Below are 21,699 nucleotides of genomic sequence, written 5' to 3'. Positions count from 1 at the left end.
CACTTTGGATGCATTTTTTGGGCATTTTGGCTTGTTCTATTAAGAACTGACTTTAATAGGTAAAATTTTTTTTTGTTTTATAAAAAATTAAGAAAAAGATTGAAAACAAAACAACTCTATGATCAGTAGTACAGTATTATAGTATATCTGATGGCTATATGTTATTCTACAATTATCACAGTTACCTGAATGATACACAATCTTTTATTTATTTAGTTAGTTTTTTTAAAGAAATGGGGTCTCACTATGTTACCCAGGCTGGCATGCAGTAGCTATTGACAAGAATGACTGTGGCTTGAATTCCTGGCCTCAAGCAGTCCTTCTGCCTCAGCCAAAGGAGCAGCTAGGACTACAGGCATGTGCCACTGCACCCAACCAGATGCATGATCATTATAAAAATGAATGAAGCCCTGCTGAGTTACAGAAAATTACGATGATCTTTTAAACACTTTTTCTAGAAACTTTTGTATTGTAGAACATATTGTGAATCATCAAGGTTTCTAAATTTATTCTGGTCAAAATAGGATTGTTGCTTGTTTCGCATTACTTTCTTCCATCATTGTTTTATGTATTTGTTGATACCTTTCATCAAGTGTTTATAGAAATATAGGAATCTGAAAGGCAAATATGAAAAAATAAAATAAAAAAAAATTAGGGACAGATGCTCTGCAAAGCAATCTTCTGATTGTAGTTACATATGACACATCAAATAATAAAAATTTTCTATGATGCAGTTGTTTCAGAGACTCCCAAGACCACCTCAGGTTTGGTGATTAACTGAGAAGGACTCACAACTCTTAGCAAATATTCATATTCAGGGCTTTGATTTACTACATTTAATACAATAAAATGGTACAGAGAAAAATTTGCAAAGGGAAAAGGTGCACGTGGTGAAGTCTGGAGGAAAGCAAACACAAAGCTCTAGGAATCTTCTCCTGTGCAGTTACCAGGATGTGCTTAATTCCCCCAGCCTCAGATTCTGACAACACAAGTTGTCTACCAGTAGCAGATTCTCACTGAAGTCCCAGTATCCATGTTTTTGATGGAGGCTAGTCACATAGGCATCCTCTCCCTCACATATACCAAAATTCTAGACTCCCAGAAGAAAATCAGCTGTTCAGAGTAAGCTACATTTGCATAAACAGTTTAGGCACAGCGAGCCACTCTTCTCAGTAAGGGAATGGTGAGAGCCCTCCCAAATCCAAGGTCCCAACACCAGCCCAGGGCCATTCTTGTAATAAGGCCTTTCTAAGGATGGTGGTCTCATCTCATGCCTACTGTATAAAATCTTTGCTGTGTGGTAGCTATGGCCCTGGCATAATTTTTGGTGTTGTCTTAAAATTTTATTTTAACAGCAAATAATATGATATAACATAACATGGTACTGGTTTCAGTTGCATTATTCATATTAAGTTGCAATGCTGCTTACAGTTTTGACATTTGGTGAAGAGTTGGCAGATGTTTGTACAAAAGTTACTATGGCAATATTAGGTCATTATGATCTGTCCTTATCTCATTAAACTTTCAGTAAAATTGTTGGATAAAATAAGCATAATAATTTTTGATTCAAAATTAAAGTAAAAATTATCATTTATCCTAATTATATGGATGGACCAGTTTTGATTCATGTTGTGTTAAATCCCTGCTTGTAATTATGAAATAAGATAAAATATTCAATCATTTTTATCCATTTTTTTACCCAAGTATGCGATTAAAATTATTTGCTTTATGTGTTTTTGTATATTTCAATTTGGGAGATAATATTCATATTATATTACTTTGATCTTTATTTGCAATTTTCAAGCTGACTATATCTTTTTATAATATAGGATAGTAGCAAGTTCAGGAAATATCTTTTTTTAAATTAATAACTGTATTATTTAACATAGTTTTAGATTCACAGCAAATTGAGAGTAAGGTACAGAGATCTCTCATGTACCCCACGACCCCCTGATGTGCATAGCCTTCCGCATTTTTATTTTTATTTTTTTATGGCATATTTATATAATACTGTTTCTTACAATAACACAGCTAGAGAAAAGAAAATATTGTTAATAAAATCATAAGGAAGATAGAATATGTTGACTCTTCATTAAGTGTAGGTGGATCATCATCCTCATTCTCATCATCTTCAAGTAGAGTGGGAAGAGGAGTTGGTTTTGCTATCTCAGGAGTGGGAGAGATGGAAGAGGTGGAGGCAGTGGAAGAGGAGGCAGAAGAGGCAAGGACACTTGGTTTAACTTTATGGAAATACATCATAATTTCTTGTCTGACGTTATTGGCTTTTCATTTCTCTAAGAATGTTTCTCTATGATACCAATCTTTCACTGTTTGCTTTAGTTTCAGTGTCCATATCATAGAAGGGTCCGTGTCATAAAATAAGTCAAAGCAGTCATGAATAATTGGAACTCTTCTACCAGATTGTCTAATGTCAATTTGTTTCCTTGCATTGCTTCTTCTATGTCTTCTTCCTTATCATCTGGCACTGGTTTGGAAGCATTCATCCCTATCAAGTCATCTTCAGTTAATTCCTCTGGTGTGGTGTATATTAACTCTTGAATTTCTCCCAATAGTCATATCTTGAAACCTTTCACCCTTCACCATTTTTTTTCTTGCCATTTCCACAATCTCTTTCATGATCTCCTTGTTTAGCTCTGTTATAAATCCTGTGCAGTCATGCACGACATCTGGACACAGCTTTCTCCAGCAGGAGTTTATTGTTTGGGGCTTGATGTGGCATCCTACTGAAGCCTTTCATGTTCTCTCTGTCAGGGTTTTCTTCCACAGTGTTGACAATTCTTTCCATAGAGTACCATGTGTAATGAGCCTTTCAAGGTTCTTATGACCCCCTAATGTAGAGGCTGATATCATATTTGGAGCCAAGTAGACCACTTCAATGCCTTTGGTGTTGAATTCATAGAGTTTGGATGGCCAGAGGCATTGTCCAATATCAAAAGAACTTTAAAAGGCAGTCTCTTCCTTGCTTCAGGGACAAAGCATTGATGGAACCAATCTAGAAAAAGAATTCTGGTTTTCCAAACCTTCTTGTTATACAATCAAAAGATGCCAGCAGGAGTTTATCTTTTCCCTTCAAGGCTTGAGGGTTAGCAGCTTTATGGATAAGGGCAGTCCTGATTTTAAACCTAACTGCATTTGCACAAAACATTAGAGCTAGCTTACCCTTCTTAAATCCTGGTGCTTGCTTCTCTTCCCTACTAATAAATGTCCTTTTTGGCATTATTTTCCAGAATAGGGCACTTTTGTCTGCATTAAAAACTTGTTTTGGGATACATACTTTCTCCTCAATGATTTTCTGGAGACATGTATATTCAAATCCTTTGCCCATTTTAAAATCAGGCTTTTTATTGTTGAGTTGTAAGAGTTATTCATATATTCTGGATATTAGACCTTTATCAGGTAGATAATTGCAAATATTTTTTCACATTTTGTTAGTTGTCTTTTTTCTTTCCTGATGTCCTTTGAAGCATAAATGATTTTGAATTTGGTAAAGTTCAATTTATATTTTATTTTGTTGCTTCTTTTGATGTCATAAAGATAATCCAAACTCCTGAAGGTTTACACCAAAGTTTTCTTCGGTTTTAGCTCTTTTATTTGAATCCTTAATAAATTAGAGTTAATTTTTGTATGTGGTGTGAGATGACAGTCCATTTTTATCTTTTTTGGTCCAGATATTCAGTTGTCCTAGCATCAGTTGTTGAAAACATTGTTCTTTCTCCACTGAATGATTTTGGTACCCTTAGAGAAAATCAATTGATCATAGATGTATGGGTTTATTTCTGGACTCTCAATTCTATTCCTTTTATATTTATTCTATCCTTATATCAATATCACATACTTTTGATTGCTATAGCTTTGTTTAAAGTAATAACCTAAACAGTAATTTTTAACCAGAGCAGGGTAACTAGAATTACCCGTAAAGCTTGTTCACCTGGTTCTATCTGTATATGATGAAGTAGCTTGTATTTTATAGAATAACTATAAAATCTAGTAAAAATTAAGCAACATAAGCAATCACCACAACTGTTTAAGGGCAATGGGCAGTAACCAAGCCTGTCAGGATTTGTGGGGCCATAGGATAAACACAAAGAAAACCACATTTAAGAACATGAGAGTAAAATGGCTGAAAACCAACTACAAAGAGAAAATCCTAAAAGCCACCAGTGAAAAGTTATACATTATTTTCTAAGGAGCAAAAAAATATTGATGGCTGGCTGTGGTGGCTTATGCCTATAAGCACTTTGGGAGGCCATGGGGGGAGGATCGTTTGAGGCCAGGAATTTGAGACCAGCCTGGGCAACATGGCAAGACCCTGTCCCTACAAAAAATTTAAAAATAAGCCAGGTGTGATGGCACATGACTGTAGTCCCAGCTACTCAGGAAGACAGGAGGATCGCTTGAGCCCAGGAGTTCAAGGCCACAGTGAGCTGTGATCACGCTGCTGCACTCCAGCCTGTGTGACAGAGCGAGATCCCATCTCTAAATAATAATGATGATGATAATAATAATAATAATAAATATTTGTAGCTTTCTTTACAAAAAATGTTTACAAAATTATCATTGGAGGAGCCTAGCTTAGTTCATGAGTCAATAATTTATTGGTTATTACTGTTCAGGGGTTACAGTGCTGGTGAAATGCACCTGTCTTTCAGAATGCTGTGGTCCATCTCTGATGAATGCCAGAGACAATGGAATAACATTGAATACTAAACTTTTTTAAAAGGCTGTGAACATTGTATTCTATATTAAAATATCTTTTAAAAATGAAATAATATTTTAAGAAAAAAACAGAAAGTTCACTACTAAGAGATCTACATATAAGAAATGTTACCAATATCAGGAATGAAAAAAGGGACATCACTACAGAGTACACAGATATAAAAAAGATGCTAAGAGGATCTTATACTTTTATACCAATGCATTTGAAAATTTTAATGAAAAGAATGAATTCCTTGAAAAACTCAACTTACCAAAAGTAGCTGAAGAATAATTAGAAAATCTGAAGAGTAACTCCAGGTTCAGATGGCTTTGTTGGTAAGTTATTTTAAAATTTAAGAAGGCTATAGTATGACTCTTACATAAACTCTTTGAGAGTTTAGAAGCAGGAAGAACATTTCCAACCTCATTTTATGAGGCCTATGTAATCTTCATATAAAAACCTTACATGGGCACCAAATTATAATTCAGTCTCCATCATGACCACAAATGGGAAAAGCTTTAATAAAATACGATCAAATGAAATCTAGTGATATATAAAAAGGAAAGATATATCACAAGTTGAATTATTTTTAGGAGTGCAATATTGGTATTAATTAACAAAAATAAAAATGTAATTCTTCATATTACAAAATAAAGGAGGAAGAAAAATCATCTTAATAGATGTAGAAAACATATTTGATCAAATTCAACACCCTTTCATGTTAAGGGGTACTTACAGAAACCTACAACAATCATGTTTAAAGGAAAATTTTAAATTCTTGCTCACAGAGATTAGGAATGAGACAAGAATGTCTATTATCATCACTTCTGTTCAACAGTGTACTGGAAGTCCTAGCCAGTACCACAGGCAAAACAGAATAAGAAAGATAAGGATTAAAAGGGAAGAAATAGAATTTCCATTACTCATTGACGATATAATTAATAGGTAGAAAAAATAAGAATCTATACACTGGTTATTATATTATTGTATTTCAGTTAATGAGCAAATTTATCAGAGCTGCTTGACACATCATCAATTTAAAATTATAATCCTATGTTCAAAAATTGTATTTCTGTATTTTGCCACAAACAATTATAAAATGAAAATAAAGATATGATTCGCAATGGTACAAAAAAGTAAATATTTAGGAGTAACTAGTGAAACAAGTTTATAATTTTTAAACAGAAAACTACAAAACAATTTTGACAAAATTTAAAGAAAAACCTAAATAAATGGAGAGATATGTTTTGTAGTTTATTTTATTTTATTTTATTTTATTATTATTATACTTTAAGTTTTAGGGTACATGTGCACAATGTGCAGGTTAGTTACATATGTATACATGTGCCATGCTGGTGTGCTGCACCCATTAACTCGTCATTTAGCATGAGGTATATCTCCTAATGCTATCTCTCCCCCCTCCCCCCACCCCACAACAGTCCCCAGAGTGTGATGTTCCCCTTCCTGTGTCCATGTGTTCTCATTGTTCAATTCCCACCTATGAGTGAGAATATGCGGTGTTTGGTTTTTTGTTCTTGTGATAGTTTACTGAGAATGATGACTTCCAATTTCATCCATGTCCCTACAAAGGACATGAACTCATCATTTTTTTATGGCTGCATAGTATTCCATGGTGTATATGTGCCACATTTTCTTAATCCAGTCTATCATTGTTGGACATTTGGGTTGGTTCCAAGTCTTTGCTATGGTGAATAGTGCCGCAATAAACATATGTGTGCATGTGTCTTTATAGCAGCATGATTTATAGTCCTTTGGGTATATACCCAGTAATGGGATGGCTGGGTCAAATGGTATTTCTAGTTCTAGATCCCTGAGGAATCACCACACTGACTTCCACAAAGTTGAACTAGTTTACAGTCCCACCAACAGTGTAAAAGTGTTCCTATTTCTCCACATCCTCTCCAGCATCTGTTGTTTCCTGACTTTTTAATGATTGCCATTCTAACTGGTGTGAGATGGTATCTCATTGTGGTTTTGATTTGCATTCTCCAATGGCCGGTGATGGTGAGCATTTTTTCATGTGTTTTTTGGCTGCATAAATGTCTTCTTTTGAGAAGTGTCTGTTCATATCCTTCGCCCACTTTTTGATGGGGTTGTTTGTTTTTTTCTTGTAAATTTGTTTGAGTTCATTGTAGATTCTGGATATTAGCCCTTTTTCAGTTGAGTAGGTTGCAAAAATTTTCTCCCATTTTGTAGGTTGCCTGTTCACTCAGATGGTAGTTTCTTTTGCTGTGCAGAAGCTCTTTAGTTTAATGAGATCCCATTTGTCAATTTTGTCTTTTGTTGCCATTGCTTTTGGTGTTTTAGACATGAAGTCCTTGCCCATGCCTATGTCCTGAATGGTAATGCCTAGGTTTTCTTCTAGGGTTTTTATGGTTTTAGGTCTAACATTTAAGTCTTTAATCCATCTTGAATTAATTTTTGTATAAGGTGTAAGGAAGGGATCCAGTTTCAGCTTTCTACATATGGCTAGCCAGTTTTCCCAGCACCATTTATTAAATAGGGAATCCTTTCCCCATTGCTTATTTTTCTCAGGTTTGTCAAAGATGAGATAGTTGTAGATATGCAGCATTATTTCTGAGGGCTCTGTTCTGTTCCATTGATCTATATCTCTGTTTTGGTACCAGTACCATGCTGTTTTGGTTACTGTAGCCTTGTAGTATAGTTTGAAGTCAGGTAGTGTGATGCCTCCAGCTTTGTTCTTTTGGCTTAGGATTGACTTGGCGATGCGGGCTCTTTTTTGGTTCCATATGAACTTTAAAGTAGTTTTTTCCAATTCTGTGAAGAAAGTCATTGGTAGCTTGATGGGAATGGCATTGAATCTATAAATTACCTTGGGCAGTATGGCCATTTTCACGATATTGATTCTTCCTACCCATGAGCATGGAATGTTCTTCCATTTGTTTGTAACCTCTTTTATTTCATTGAGCAGTGGTTTGTAGTTCTCCTTGAAGAGGTCCTTCACGTCCCTTGTAAGTTGGATTCCTAGGTATTTGATTCTCTTTGAAGCAATTGTGAATGGGAGTTCACTCATGATTTGGCTCTCTGTTTGTCTGTTATTGGTGTATAAGAATGCTTGTGATTTTTGTACGTTGATTTTGTATCCTGAGACTTTGCTGAAGTTGCTTATCAGCTTAAGGAGATTTTGGGCTGAGACAATGGAGTTTTCTAGATATACAATCATGTCATCTGCAAACAGGGACAATTTGACTTCCCCTTTTCCTAATTGAATACCCTTTATTTCCTTCTCCTGCCTAATTGCCCTGGCCAGAACTTCCAACACTATGTTGAATAGGAGTGGTGAGTGAGGGCATCCCTGTCTTGTGCCAGTTTTCAAAGGGAATGCTTCCAGTTTTTGTCCATTCAGTATGATATTGGCTGTGGGTTTGTCATAGATAGCTCTTATTATTTTGAGATACGTCCCATCAATACCTAAGTTATTGAGAGTTTTTAGAATGAAGGGTTGTTGAATTTTGTCAAAGGCCTTTTCTGCATCTATTGAGATAATCATGTGGTTTTTGTCTTTGGTTCTGTTTATATGCTGGATTACACTTATTGATTTGTGTATATTGAACCAACCTTGCATCCCAGGGATGAAGCCCACTTGATCATGGTGGATAAGCTTTTTGATGTGCTGCTGGATTCAGTTTACCAGTATTTTATTAAGGATTTTTGCATCAATGTTCATCAAGGATATTGGTCTAAAATTCTCTTTTTTTGTTGTGTCTCTGCCCGGCTTTGGTATCAGGATGATGCTGGCCTCATAAAATGAGTTAGGGAGGATTCCCTCTTTTTCTATTGATTGGAATAGTTTCAGAAGGAATGGTACCAGTTCCTCCTTGTACCTCTGGTAGAATTCGGCTGTGAATCCATCTGGTCCTGGACTCTTTTTGGTTAGTAAGCTATTGATTATTGCCACAATTTCGGAGCCTGTTATTGGTCTATTCAGAGATTCAACTTCTTCCTGGTTTAGTCTTGGGAGGGTGTATGTGTCGAGGAATTTATCCATTTCTTCTAGGTTCTCTAGTTTATTTGCGTAGAGGTGTTTGTAGTATTCTCTGATGGTAGTTTGTATTTCTGTGGGATCGGTGGTGATATCCCCTTTATCATTTTTTATTGCATCTAATTGATTCTTCTCTCTTTTCTTCTTTATTAGTCTTGCTAGCCGTCTATCAATTTTGTTGATCCTTTCAAAAAACCAGCTCCTGGATTCATTAATTTTTTGAAGGATTTTTTGTGTCTCTATTTCCTTCAGTTCTGCTCTGATTTTAGTTATTTCTTGCCTTCTGCTAGCTTTTGAATGTGTTTGCTCTTGCTTTTCTAGTTCTTTTAATTGTGATGTTAGGTTGTCAATTTTGGATCTTTCCTGCTTTCTCCTGTGGGCATTTAGTGCTATAAATTTCCCTCTACACACTGCTTTGAATGTGTCCCAGAGATTCTGGTATGTTGTGTCTGTGTTCTCGTTGGTTTTGAAGAACATCTTTATTTCTGCCTTCATTTCGTTATGTACCCAGTAGTCATTCAGGAGCAGTAGTCATACAGTTTCCGTGTAGTTTAGCGGTTTTGAGTGAGTTTCTTAATCCTGAGTTCTAGTTTGATTGCACTGTGGTCTGAGAGACAGTTTGTTATAATTTCCGTTCTTTTACATTTGCTGAGGAGTACTTTATTTCCAACTATGAGGTCAATTTTGGAATAGGTGTGGTGTGGTGCTAAAAAAAATGTATATTCTATTGATTTGGGGTGGAGAGTTCTGTAGATGTCTATTAGATCCGCTTGGTGCAGAGCTGAGTTCAATTCCTGGATATCCTTGTTAACTTTCTGTCTCGTTGATCTGTCTAATGTTGACAGTGGGGTATTAAAGTCTCCCATTATTATTGTGTGGGAGTCTAAGTCTCTTTGTAGGTCACTAAGGACTTGCTTTATGAATCTGGGTGTTCCTGTATTGGGTGCATGTATATTTAGGATAGTTAGCTCTTCTTGTTGAATTGATCCCTTTCCCATTATGTAATGGCCTTCTTTGTCTCTTTTGATCTTTGTTGGTTTAAAGTCTGTTTTATCAGAGACTAGGATTGCAACCCCTGCCTTCTTTTGTTTTCCATTTGCTTGGTAGATCTTCCTCCATCCTTTTATTTTGAGCCTATGTGTGTCTCTGCACGTGAGATGGGTTTCCTGAATACAGCACACTGATGGATCTTGACTGTTTATCCAATTTGCCAGTCTGTGTCTTTTAATTGGAGCATTTAGTCCATTTACATTTAAGGTTAATATTGTTATGTGTGAATTTGATCCTGTCATTATGATGTTAGCTGGTTATTTTGCTCGTTAGTTGATGAAGTTTATTCCTAGCCTCGATGGTCTTTACAATTTGGCATGATTTTGCAGTGGCTGGTACCAGTTGTTCCTTTCCATGTTTAGTGCTTCCTTCAGGAGCTCTTTTAGGGCAGACCTGGTGGCGACAAAATCTCTCAGCATTTGCTTGTCTGTAAAGTATTTTATTTCTCCTTCACTTATGAAGCTTAGTTTGGCTGGATATGAAATTCTAGGATGAAAATTCTTTTCTTTAAGAATGTTGAATATTGGCCCCCACTCTCTTCTGGCTTGTAGAGTTTCTGCCGAGAGATCAGCTGTTAGTCTGATGGGCTTCCCTTTGTGGGTAACCCGACCTTTCTCTCTGGCTGCCCTTAACATTTTTTCCTTCATTACAACTTTGGTGAATCTGACAATTATGTGTCTTGGAGTTGCTCTTCTCGAGGAGTATCTTTGTGGTGTTCTCTGTATTTCCTGAATCTGAATGTTGGCCTGCCTTCCTAGATTGGGGAAGTTCTCCTGGATAATATCGTGCAGAGTGTTTTCCAACTTGGTTCCATTCTCCCCGTCACTTTCAGGTACACCAATCAGACGTAGATTTGGTCTTTTCACATAGTCCCATATTTCTTGGAGGCTTTGTTCGTTTCTTTTTATTCTTTTTTCTCTAAACTTCCCTTCTTGCTTCATTTCATTCATTTCATCTTCCATCACTGATACCCTTTCTTCCAGTTGATGGGATCGGCTCCTGAGGCTTGTGCATTCTTCACGAAGTTCTTGAGCCTTGGCTTTCAGCTCCATCAGCTCCTTTAAGCACTTCTCTGTATTGGGTATTCTAGTTATACATTCGTCTAAATTTTTTTCAAAGTTTTTAACTTCTTTGCCTTTGGTTTGAATTTCCTCCCGTAGCTCGGAGTAGTTTGATCGTCTGAAGCCTTCTTCTCTCAACTCGTCAAAGTCATTCTCCATCTAGCTTTGTTCCGTTGCTGGTGAGGAACTGCGTTCCTTTGGAGGAGGAGAGGCACTCTGCTTTTTAGAGTTTCCAGTTTTTCTGCTCTGGTTTTTCCCCATCTTTGTGGTTTTATCTACTTTTGGTCTTTGATGATGGTGATGTACAGATGGATTTTTGGTGTGGATGTCCTTTCTGTTTGTTAGTTTTCCTTCTAACAGACAGGACCCTCAGCTGCAGGTCTGTTGGAGTTTGCTAGAGGTCCACTCCAGACCCTGTTTGCCTGTGTATCAGCAGCAGTGGCTGGAGAACAGCGGATTTTCGTGATCCACGAATGCTGCTGTCTGATCGTTCCTCTGGAAGTTTTGTCTCAGAGGAGTACCTGGCCGTGTGAGGTGTCAGTCCGCCCCTACTGGGGGGTGCCTCCCAGTTAGGCTGCTCAGGGGTCAGGGCTCAGGGACCCACTTGAGGAGGCAGTCTGCCTGTTCTCAGATCTGCAGCTGCGCGCTGGGAGAACCACTGCTCTCTTCAAAGCTGTCAGACAGGGACATTAAAGTCTGCAGAGGTTACTGCTGTCTTTTTGTTTGTCTGTGCCCTGCCCTCAGAGGTGGAGCCTACAGAGGCAGGCAGGCCTCCTTGAGCTGTGGTGGGCTCCACCCAGTTCCAGCTTCCAGGCTGCTTTGTTTACCTACTCAAGCCTGGGCAATGGCGGGCACCCCTCCCCCAGCCTTGCTGCCACCTTGCAGTTTGATCTCAGACTGCTGTGCTAGCAATCAGCGAGACTCCGTGGGCGTAGGACCTTCCGAGCCAGGTGCAGGATATAATCTCCTGGTGCACCGTTTTTTAAGCCTGTCGGAAGAGCGCAGTATTAGTGTGGGAGTGACCCGATTTTCCAGGTGCCGTCTGTCACCCTTTTCTTTGACTAGGAAAGGGAACTCCCTGACCCCTTGTGCTTCCCGGGTGAGGCAATGCCTCGCCCTGCTTCGGCTCGTGTTCAGTGCGCTGCATCTGCTGTCCTGCGCCCACTGTTTGGCACTCTCTAGTGAGATGAACCCGGTACCTCAGCTGGAAATGCAGAAATCACCCGTCTTCTGCATCGCTCACGCTGGGAGCTGTAGACCGGAGCTGTTCCTATTCGGCCATCTTGGCTGCCTCCTCCTTCCGCATTTTTAATATCTCCCACAGAGTTCATCAGACTTACAAACCGCCCCCATAATTCAATTATCTCTCACCAGGTCCCTCCCACAACACATGGGGATTATGGGAGTACAATTCAAGATGAGATTTGGGTGGGGACACAGAGCCAAACTATATCAGTGGGTATCATTTTGAATATTAAAAAAATTAAAGTTCTGTGGTAATTGAATGTAGTCATTTAAGATGTTCTCTGTCCTTGCTTTAGTTTTCCTTTTATTCATAAGCATAGGATCTGATGACGTATGCTTTACATGCTGAGAAAGTGTGATTTCTATAGACACTTGCCACATAATGGGGAGGGTTGGGGAAAATGGCATCACGTGGTACTACACAGTGCTACACAGCACTAACTGGACCATTTTGCTCCATGAGGTGGGTCCCGATAGACTCATTAGCAGTAGGAAGGGACAATCTCAAGAGGTTGTACTTTATAAAACTAAAATCACAAAGTCTTTCATACATCCCTTGCAATGGAATATAAGACCAGGTAGTGAATACCATAGGTGAACAAATATGTTTGTCACTGATTCCCTTCCTTTCGGGAATTAGTTTGAATACAGTCCATATTATTATAGCATGGCTCATCTACACCCAGATTCTCTGTTATGAGAAATGCCAAGAGAATCAAAATGTTTTGGTTTACATGAAGTGAGAGAGAATTTTTTTTTCTTTCACTAGACACAGTGATAACTCTTGGCAAATTCGGGTAGCTTGAGTGAGTTGATAATTTTGTTTTTATATATTTTTTATATCAGATAGTACTCCCTTGACATTTGGCACCCCTTCCGCACTGTTCCTTCTTAAGCTTCTCTCTGAATAAGTGGTAGGGTTCAGAGTGGGCAAACTCTTAAGGAAGTGATCTTTTCAGTAGTTCTTTCCATGGGAGGTAAAATGGTAAGTAAATTTGAACCTTATTTATATCACACATAGGGCAGATAAATTAGCTAGAACTAAGTAAATTTAACTAGCCTCTTTCCCAGAAGAGGATTAGTGAGAATGAGTACATTGATTTGTCTTGAGCTCTTCTCCACTGGCAGCTGAAAGTGATTTGCAAGAATCTTTGTCTCTGGTCTATTTTCTATGTTTTGCCATAAAACATAGTATGATGCCCATAGACCTAGCTTCCTTGTGATAGGGCATTTTATTCTAAACTAAAGCATTTTAACTGAAGAGCTGGAGAAGCTATGTTGTATGACAACAAAATAAGTACAGTTGTCTCCCTTTATCCATGGGGGATATGTTCCAAGACCCACAGTGAATGCCTGAGTGTTTGCATAGTACCAAACCCTATATATGCAATGTTGTTTCTATACATATATATCTGTGATAAAGTTTAATGTAAGATTTAGGCACAGTCTGAGCTTAACAACAATAACTAATAATCAAATAGAACAATGATAACAATATACTGTCATAGGGGAGTACCAACTATCTGGGCCAGTGGCATGGCAGTAAAATAATTTACCAAGACAGTTAGAGAAAGGCAGATTCATTACAGAAGATATGAAAATATGTTGCAAGAAGGCAATGGGCAGCCTGCAAAAGAAAAGCCTACTGCCAGGGATCAAAGGCTTGCTGGAAATTTTATAGGATGGTTCTTAGGCTGACCGATAATGCCAAGGTAGCAGGGATCTAACTTGCATTCTTCTGTCAGCTGAGGGGTTTGATACATTAAAGTGTTTGGCGGTGAGCAGGAAGTTTGTGACTTATATACATTATCTGTGCTGGAGGGCCATATGTCCTGGGCCAGAAAGAAAATGAGACCTATAACTTATTTTGTTCCTCTTTTTAAAAATAGTTTCTGGACCATGAAGAAAGGAAGACATAGCTTATTTGCTTTATCTCTTTGCTTTCTTCTTGCCCTGCCAGCCCGACTCTTTTTTTGTTTTTTCTAATTAGGACTTCACATATGCTATAAAAAAGTTTATACATATATATGTATATATATTCCCTCAAAGTATCTTCTTGTACTGTACTCACACTTCTTCTTATGAAGATGATGTGAGGTAATACAATGCCTCTGTAATGGGATGAAGTGAGGTGAATGATATAGGCATTGTGAAGTAGTGTTAGGCTACCATTAACCTTCAGAAAGAGGATCATCTGCTTCCAGTAATCCTGGATTAATGAGCCTTGATGATGTTGTTGGTTGGATGTCAGGAGGAGATGAAGTCAGTGACTAATGGGCACATAGCATATACAGTGTAGATACACTAGACAAAGGGATGATTCATGTTGTGGATGGGATGGAATGGGATGGCTGGAGAGTCTATCATGCTACTGAAAACAGCACACAATATAAAACTTATGAATTGCTTATTGCTGGAATTTACCATTTGACATTTTTGGACCATGGGTGATGTATTAGTATTTCTCACACTGCTAATAAAGACATACCCAAGACTGGATAATTTATAAAGAAAGGGGTTTAATTGACTCGCAGTTCCGCAGGGCTGGGGAGGCTTCAGGAAACTTACAATCATGGTGGAAGGGGAAGCAAACACATCCTCTTTCATATGGCAAGAGCAAGGAGAAGTGCAGAGCAAAGGGTAGAAAAAGCCCCTTATAGAACGATCGGATCTTGTGAGAACTCACTTACTCTCATGAGAACAGCAGATAACTGCCCCCATGATTCAATTACCTCCCACAGGGTCCCTCTCACGACACATGGGGATTATGGGAACTACAATTCTCGATGAGGTTTGGGTGGGGACACAGCAAAACTATATCAGGTGACCGTGGGTGACTAAAACCACAGAAAGCAAAACCACAGATGTGATACTGTGAAATATGTATTCGATCTTTGAACCCTTTTCTTGGCATACAACTCCTAAAATCCTTAGAATCCCCAAAGTGATGTCCCTTTGTATGTGAATGATTCATTATGGCTGGCAGCCCCTAATGAGCTTCAGGATGGGGGCTGGTCACCAGAAAGACCAAGGCATGATTAGAGGGTTAGGACTTCCAGCCCCGTCCTCCAACCCTCCAATCTCACGGGAAGGGAGGGGGGCCAAAGTTTAAGTTGATCACCAATGACGATTGATTTAATCAGTCATGTCTATGTAATGAAACTTCTATAAAAACCCAAAAGGACTGGGTTCAGAGAACTTCTAGATAGCTGAATATGTGGTGGTTCCTGGAGGGTGGTGTACCCTCAGAGGGTATGGAACTCTGCACCCCTTCTCCCATGCCTTGCCCTATGCACTTCCTCATCTACATCCTTTCTAATATCCTTTACAATAAGTAGGAAATGTAAGTAAGTGGTTCCCTAAGTTCTGTGAACTACTCTAGCAAATTAATCCAATCCAAGGTGGGGGTTGTGAGAACCTTGAAGATAGTTGGTCAGAGGTTCTGAAGGCCCAGGCTTGTGACTGGTTTAGGGAGGGGGAAGCCTTGGGGACTGAGCTTTCAGCTGTGGGATCTGACACTATCTCCAGCTACACAACGTGGGAATGGAATTAGAGGACACCCAGCTGGTGTCTGCTGCCGAACTGATTGCTTGCTTGTTGGTGGGGATAAATCCCCCTCGCCCACCAACATTTGGTCAGAGATGTCTTCTGTGTTGGTGATTGTTGCTGTGGTGTGAGAGCAGAGGAAAAATATGTTGAGTGTGTTTTTTCACCCATGTCATGGATATGGGAGCATTACTGTATACTCTGTTCTAACTACTACTAGTTCATTAGTCCACAAAGCATGTTCTTGAAGTTTGACTCAGTTTGCTAGGGATGCTAGTCAGTCTGATAGGGTTTGGTTAGGATTATGATTATTGTACACAGCAATTCATTTGTAGGTATCACATTTTGGCAAATCCCATTCTCTTTTGCTTTGACTGATACAAAGGAGGAGAAGTAAGGATTCTTAATGTAGTAATTGCCTACCAGTAGTATAATCAATATTAATTCTAGTATAGTCTCAAGGTATGGTCCTAAAGGAATACTTTGTGAAAAAAAAAGAAAGATCTAAAGCATGCACAAAAGTGTACATGATTTTTTTTTAACGAAGGCAGAGTCTCACTATGTTGCCCAGGCTGGTCTTAAACTCCTGGGGTTCTCAAGTGATCCTCTGGCCTTAGCCTCCTGAGTAGTTGGGATTACATGCATGTGCCACTGGGCCCTCTTATACTTTCAATATTCTGTGTTTTTCTATTGTTGACTTAAAATGCATTTTTTTCTTTAATAGTGGATGAGATTCCTGGAAATCCTGTAAAAAGGTATGACTTACAGATTTTAAAATATTATATGTTACCTGAGGGAATATAGAGAAAAGAAACTAACATCTGTTGAGTGTTGTACTCTGGGGTAGACACTATTTTATGTGCTTGTCTCATCTCATATAGTTATCACAGCAGCTTTGAAAGGTTCTCTGTTATTATAACCTACTTTTTCCTAATTAGCTAACTGTGGTTCAGAGAGGTTGATTAATTGCCCCATGTCCCCATAGTTAACGCTGGCGCATGATTTGACTGGCAGCCTGCCTGGCTCCCAAATCCCTTCTCTTGCCCCTCTGCATAGATTGGCAGAGACCTGTACAGCACTGGAATCAAGACACAGGTCCAAACCAGATCAATTCAGAAAGTCAAATTTAGTTAACTCTCATTTATAGTTTTTCTTAGAAGTCTGGTTAGTCTGAGTTTGTTTTAATGTATTTGGCAATTTCAGTGGTAATCAGTATCTTGTTTTTACCATCAAATATTTTAGGGTAGATCTCACTTAGCTATGGCCACAGGACCATGGGTTTTACATAGACAAGACCAGTCATATCCTAGAGAGGAATTATTTTATTGTAAGTGAAGGCTATTTATGTTACATTTATTTATTATGTTAGTTATATTTAGCATCTAAATAGAGCCTATTTCTAATTGATTTCTCTACTTATTGACTCCTTAGTTTAGTTTTCCCTTTAGGCTACTACCCTGCCTAATTCCATAGGCTTTTTTTTAAGAGTCCTTTTTTCTTCTTCCATTACTTTTCTGTAATCTTTACTTTAGTTGTTAACTTTCTTCTCTGCTTTCTGTGGTGTTTCTTTTGTTTTATTTTTCCATTTCTGCCAGCTAAGTATTCCCCATTTTTATATAGACAGAATCAAAAGCACACACAACTTCAGGATTTTAAGGAATCTTAGTGACTAATCAACTCTAGTACTTCAACCTGTGTTTAACATTCTGGTGAAGTGGTTGTTCAGATGGAATATCTGAAACTCAAAGAGATTAAGATGACTTATTTGGATATAGGAAGTGGCAGAAATGAGATTTGAACTCATTTCAAAGCCCATTACTCTTCCTTCTTTATCATCCTGTTAGTAAGTGTTTTAATAATAGAAAGGGAAAGTGGGTCTAGTGAGCACAGTGGATGAGCCTAGGAAGGGAATTAGCTGGGGAACCCAATGGAAGAGGAGAAGAATTAAATTAATAGGGTAAGGCCATGTTTGAAGAGAAATAACACTGGATTGGATAGGAATAAGGTTTTTAGAAAAGAGAAGTGAATATTGGGGTTTATGACAAGTTTTATAAAGATAAATTATAGTAATGAAGAATACAGGATGTTGGGAGTTATCTAGAAAGGCATGTTTAAGTAGCTCTTTTGTTTGTTTAATTAGAGTGACTGACCCAACTTCGAAGTTTCTATTGAAAGATGTTAAAAGAATTTGAGCCACTGAGAAGAGTCTCTATAGCAGATTGAATTGTAGTATTATCTACTTCCACCCCAACTTATAGAGGGATGGCTCAGAGTCCCTCCACTACTAGAGGACTGAAGTTTCCTGAACTATATAGATCTGTGCCCCAGAGCACGTATCCTCTTACCTCTGCCTCTTTTCCCAATTCACCAATTGTCCTTCCCATTTCCGTGATTGTCTGGCAAATCAGTCATGGACCTTCAGTTTGGTAGTTGATAACATGCCTATGCCGGGGGAAGACGACTGAAATTCCATTTAGCTTGCTTTCTAGCAGCAGTAAAATTGAGAGCTCTGTCTTTTGGTCATTTGAGCTTACTCTTTTAGGAATTTGTGCTTTTATTGGCTGAAGATTTAAAGGTTGGAGACTGCCATAGAGCCCTGCAGAAGAGGGATCTGGAAGTGGGAGCCCATAGGAGGGGAGATATTTAGATAGTTCTCAGGGAAATAGAGATACAACTACCAGGACTCTGTTTTTCCAGGAGTCTCTCTCCTTTGGTGTCTGAGTGCCTATGGAGGTTTTTAAGAGCTTAGTACTTTATGTGGCCCTGAATTTGGCAGTCTATTTAGGGAAAATAATTAGATTTTATAATTAAGTTTTAGTATCTCCGGGAAGAGTATTTTTAATAACAATATATACATTTGTCCTTTGACATTCATACATTTAGCTTTCAAGTATTTTAGATGTGTCAGGGAAGATTCTGTACTATTTTAAGGAAAAGGGAAGCAATGGGGGCCTCCTTAAGAGGTTTCCAAGCAGAAGAACCAGGACTGCCATTTTCAAGTGACACAGATTGGTCTTTGAACCAGAGATAGATCATGGAGAAGGGACAGTGGATCTTTTTACTTTATTTTAAGTTATCAGGTTTCTTCCAGTTCAGGTAACAAAAGTTATGTCAGCCATTACTTGGATTTTAAGTTCTGCCTCCAGGACAAATAATTTGTGAAGCCCAATTATTCTTAGGCTCTACCAATATATTAGCTGTCATGATTTGTTATGGAACTAAGGGTGAGTCTTCATGGACTATTCCATAGCTTTGGAGAGGAGGAAGTAGAAATAGGTAATTAAGATCTTTCCCACAACAGAGGCCAAATTTTAATTATGTTAAGAGACATTATTTTAAATACAGATGGCTGACCTTCCACAAGATTTACTTTTTTTTTTGTTTTGTTTTGGGAGGGCACCCAGTTATGAACCTTCAAATTGCTTAAAGAAATGAACACACTCATTTTTGTTGTATATTTTTATTCTAAAGGCTTTTCAACAAACCATCTATTGACGACTCACGACCTATGTCAGCTAATGAAGACTTTGATTTTGATACTGAGGTAAAGAGGTCTCTTGCAAAATTAATTTTCTCATTCTGAATCTAATTTTCTGTAACATTTTCTCTTGAAATTTAGTAGTAATCTACTTATAATCGTATTATGTTGGTTATGGAAAGTTCATTAGAGAAAACCATTTTATAGAAACATGACTAAACATTTTCAAACATTTTTTACTTTGATAAATAACAAAGACTTGGCAAATATGTAGAGGGAGTGAGGGTGAAAAAAGAATGGGCTGGAAAATACATAGTGACAGGAAAATTATATTAGGCAAAGCTTTCTCATAATAGAGCAAGTTTGAAATTTGGTCAAGGTTGATTTGAATAAGTATTCTTACTGTGTGTGATTTTTAAATTATACCAAGATGGCTTTTATAATACTTATGCCTAAATAAGTCTTTAATGGATCTAATTACTTATTATAGTAATCATGGAATCTCCTTGATGCCTTTTGGTTCAAAAACTGTACAGCAGATAGCATATACTTTTCTTTCTTAGACACATTATTTTAGTATGATATATATAGTTTTTAGGTGTGAGATTTTTTCCTATTTCTATCCTTGGTTATGTAACTAGACTAAAATAATATTAGAAATTGTGAAAATTTAGCTGGATATGGTGGTGCATGCCTGCAGTCCAAGCTATTCAGGAGGCTGAGGTGGCAGAATTGCTTGAACCCAGGAGTCTGAGACGAGCCTGGGCAACATAGCAAGAACCTGCCTCTGATTTTTAAAAAAATTGTGGAAATTCAGAAATTTACATTTCGTTTCTCAAAATCTTTATTACAATGAGATTCCACTGTGTTTTCTATGTCATTTCATTAAGACTACATTTAAAACTCTTCACCTAATTGAAGAATAGTTGCTTTGTCCAAAATAACAACCAGTTCTAGAAGCAAAGACTCTTAATAACCATATGGTGGGACTTAATTTCAGAATTATTTGTATTGTAGTTCTTAAAAATATCCAAACTAAATCCTTACATCACATGCTAAAATTTCAAGTTTCAGAAGTTTTTGTATTTATTTAGTAATCATTTAAAAACTCCTTTATTACTATGAGCTACTGGAGGTTAGGGAATTTTTTTTTTTGTAGCCTGGAGTACTATGAATGAACAGACAAATGCATTTCTATATAATGGAATGTTAGCAATAATATAATATGCCTAATATATCTAATACATAAATCCATTCATTTATAAGATATAGCCTAAATTTATATTCCCTTTTAATATTTAGGATGTATAAATTCAGATGAGTTATATTGAAAAAGTGTGTCATAAATAAGAAAATGAATTAGAAATAGATCATCAATAGGAAAGAGGGTTAAAGTGTTAATATCTTTTCTAGTGTCTTCCAACTATAAGCATAAATTAATATTTTAGATTTAAAATATTTAAACTTTTAAAAGCCCCAACCCATGTTCTGCTAAATATATGTTTTCAACCCATATATTACTGCTTAGAATTCTGATTAGTATTTTTCCTCCAAGTAGAAAGTTAATGGAATATTTCTTTTTCCATTTTTCTCTCTCTGAGGTAGTAATGTTCCAGCTTTTAGGTAGTGGTATATGACCATATTTAACTAATTGAATGTCTCGTTTTACAGTATACAATTCAATTCTATATCACAGAAATGTTTACCAAAAGCTAGTTATAAATACTACTCAGTATTATTGGAAATATACTATGAACCAAAGTCTCTACATCTATATTTCTCCATGTACCTTACTGTATGTGATGTTTTTCTCCTTTTCCTTGGCTTTGGCTTTATTCCTTGGCTTTCTTTCAAGCTCAAACTTGATTAACTGGTCAAGTTATGTCTTTTTGTTTGTTTGTTTCTTTCTTTCTCCCTCCTTCCCAATCTTTTAAAAATGATTTATCCCAACCTATGTTTTTCCTCCTAGAACACATTCTCTACAACATCTCTTCTTTCAATCCATGTGTCTTTACTGCCAGCATACTTAGTGTAGCTTTCTACGTAGTAGCTATGTGAGACTTTTATTCATCTATCATTGCCCTACAAGATTTATTCTTTTTTTCTCTGTTTCTTGGAAGGAGCTGAATTTATACAATGATTTGTCCTTAGCTTTTTGAGAAACAGAATAGAAATAACTTATGCTAAAGAATTAGAAAGCAACCCACAACAGCAGCTTAACGAATATGGAGCTGAAGAGGGGGATGAAGGGAAAGAATTTATTAAAGAGAGGCAAGATAAATGTAAAGATTGAGTAACAGAGTCAAGTTGTCAGATTATTGTAAAAACACATCAGAAACTGTGGGATTTAATGAGCGCAGGAACTCTTTACATTATAAAATATGATAGAACTTATTTTAAATGCAAATTAAGAAAAGAAAGACAGGTAATAAAAAAAATTGCTGAGATTCCTCTGAATGTCTTATAGCTGATTTTTATGAAGAACCGAAAGAAAATATAAGGGTGACTATAGTTAACATTAATCTACTATACATTTGAAAGAAAAGATAACTAAGGTGATGGGTACCCCAATTACCCT

At 37.3% G+C, this 21,699-nt stretch overlaps 1 protein-coding gene across 1 annotated transcript in view; it reads left to right on the top strand.

The window, feature by feature from the left end:
* LOC100974343 (putative ankyrin repeat domain-containing protein 26-like protein) overlaps positions 1 to 21,699 on the top strand; it is a 51,288-nt gene that overhangs the window by 21,742 nt on the left and 7,847 nt on the right. The window contains exons 7-8 of the mRNA XM_034940092.3: positions 16,368 to 16,398; positions 19,115 to 19,187. Of these exons, the coding sequence (XP_034795983.1) occupies positions 16,368 to 16,398; positions 19,115 to 19,187 (104 nt within the window). The remainder of the gene's footprint in view (positions 1 to 16,367; positions 16,399 to 19,114; positions 19,188 to 21,699) is intronic.

The sequence above is a fragment of the Pan paniscus genome, chromosome 18 (assembly GCF_029289425.2).
Source record: "Pan paniscus chromosome 18, NHGRI_mPanPan1-v2.0_pri, whole genome shotgun sequence".
Taxonomy (NCBI): Eukaryota; Metazoa; Chordata; class Mammalia; order Primates; family Hominidae; genus Pan; species Pan paniscus.
Note: the sequence above shows the minus strand (reverse complement) of the source record. Positions and strands in the feature narration are given on the sequence as shown.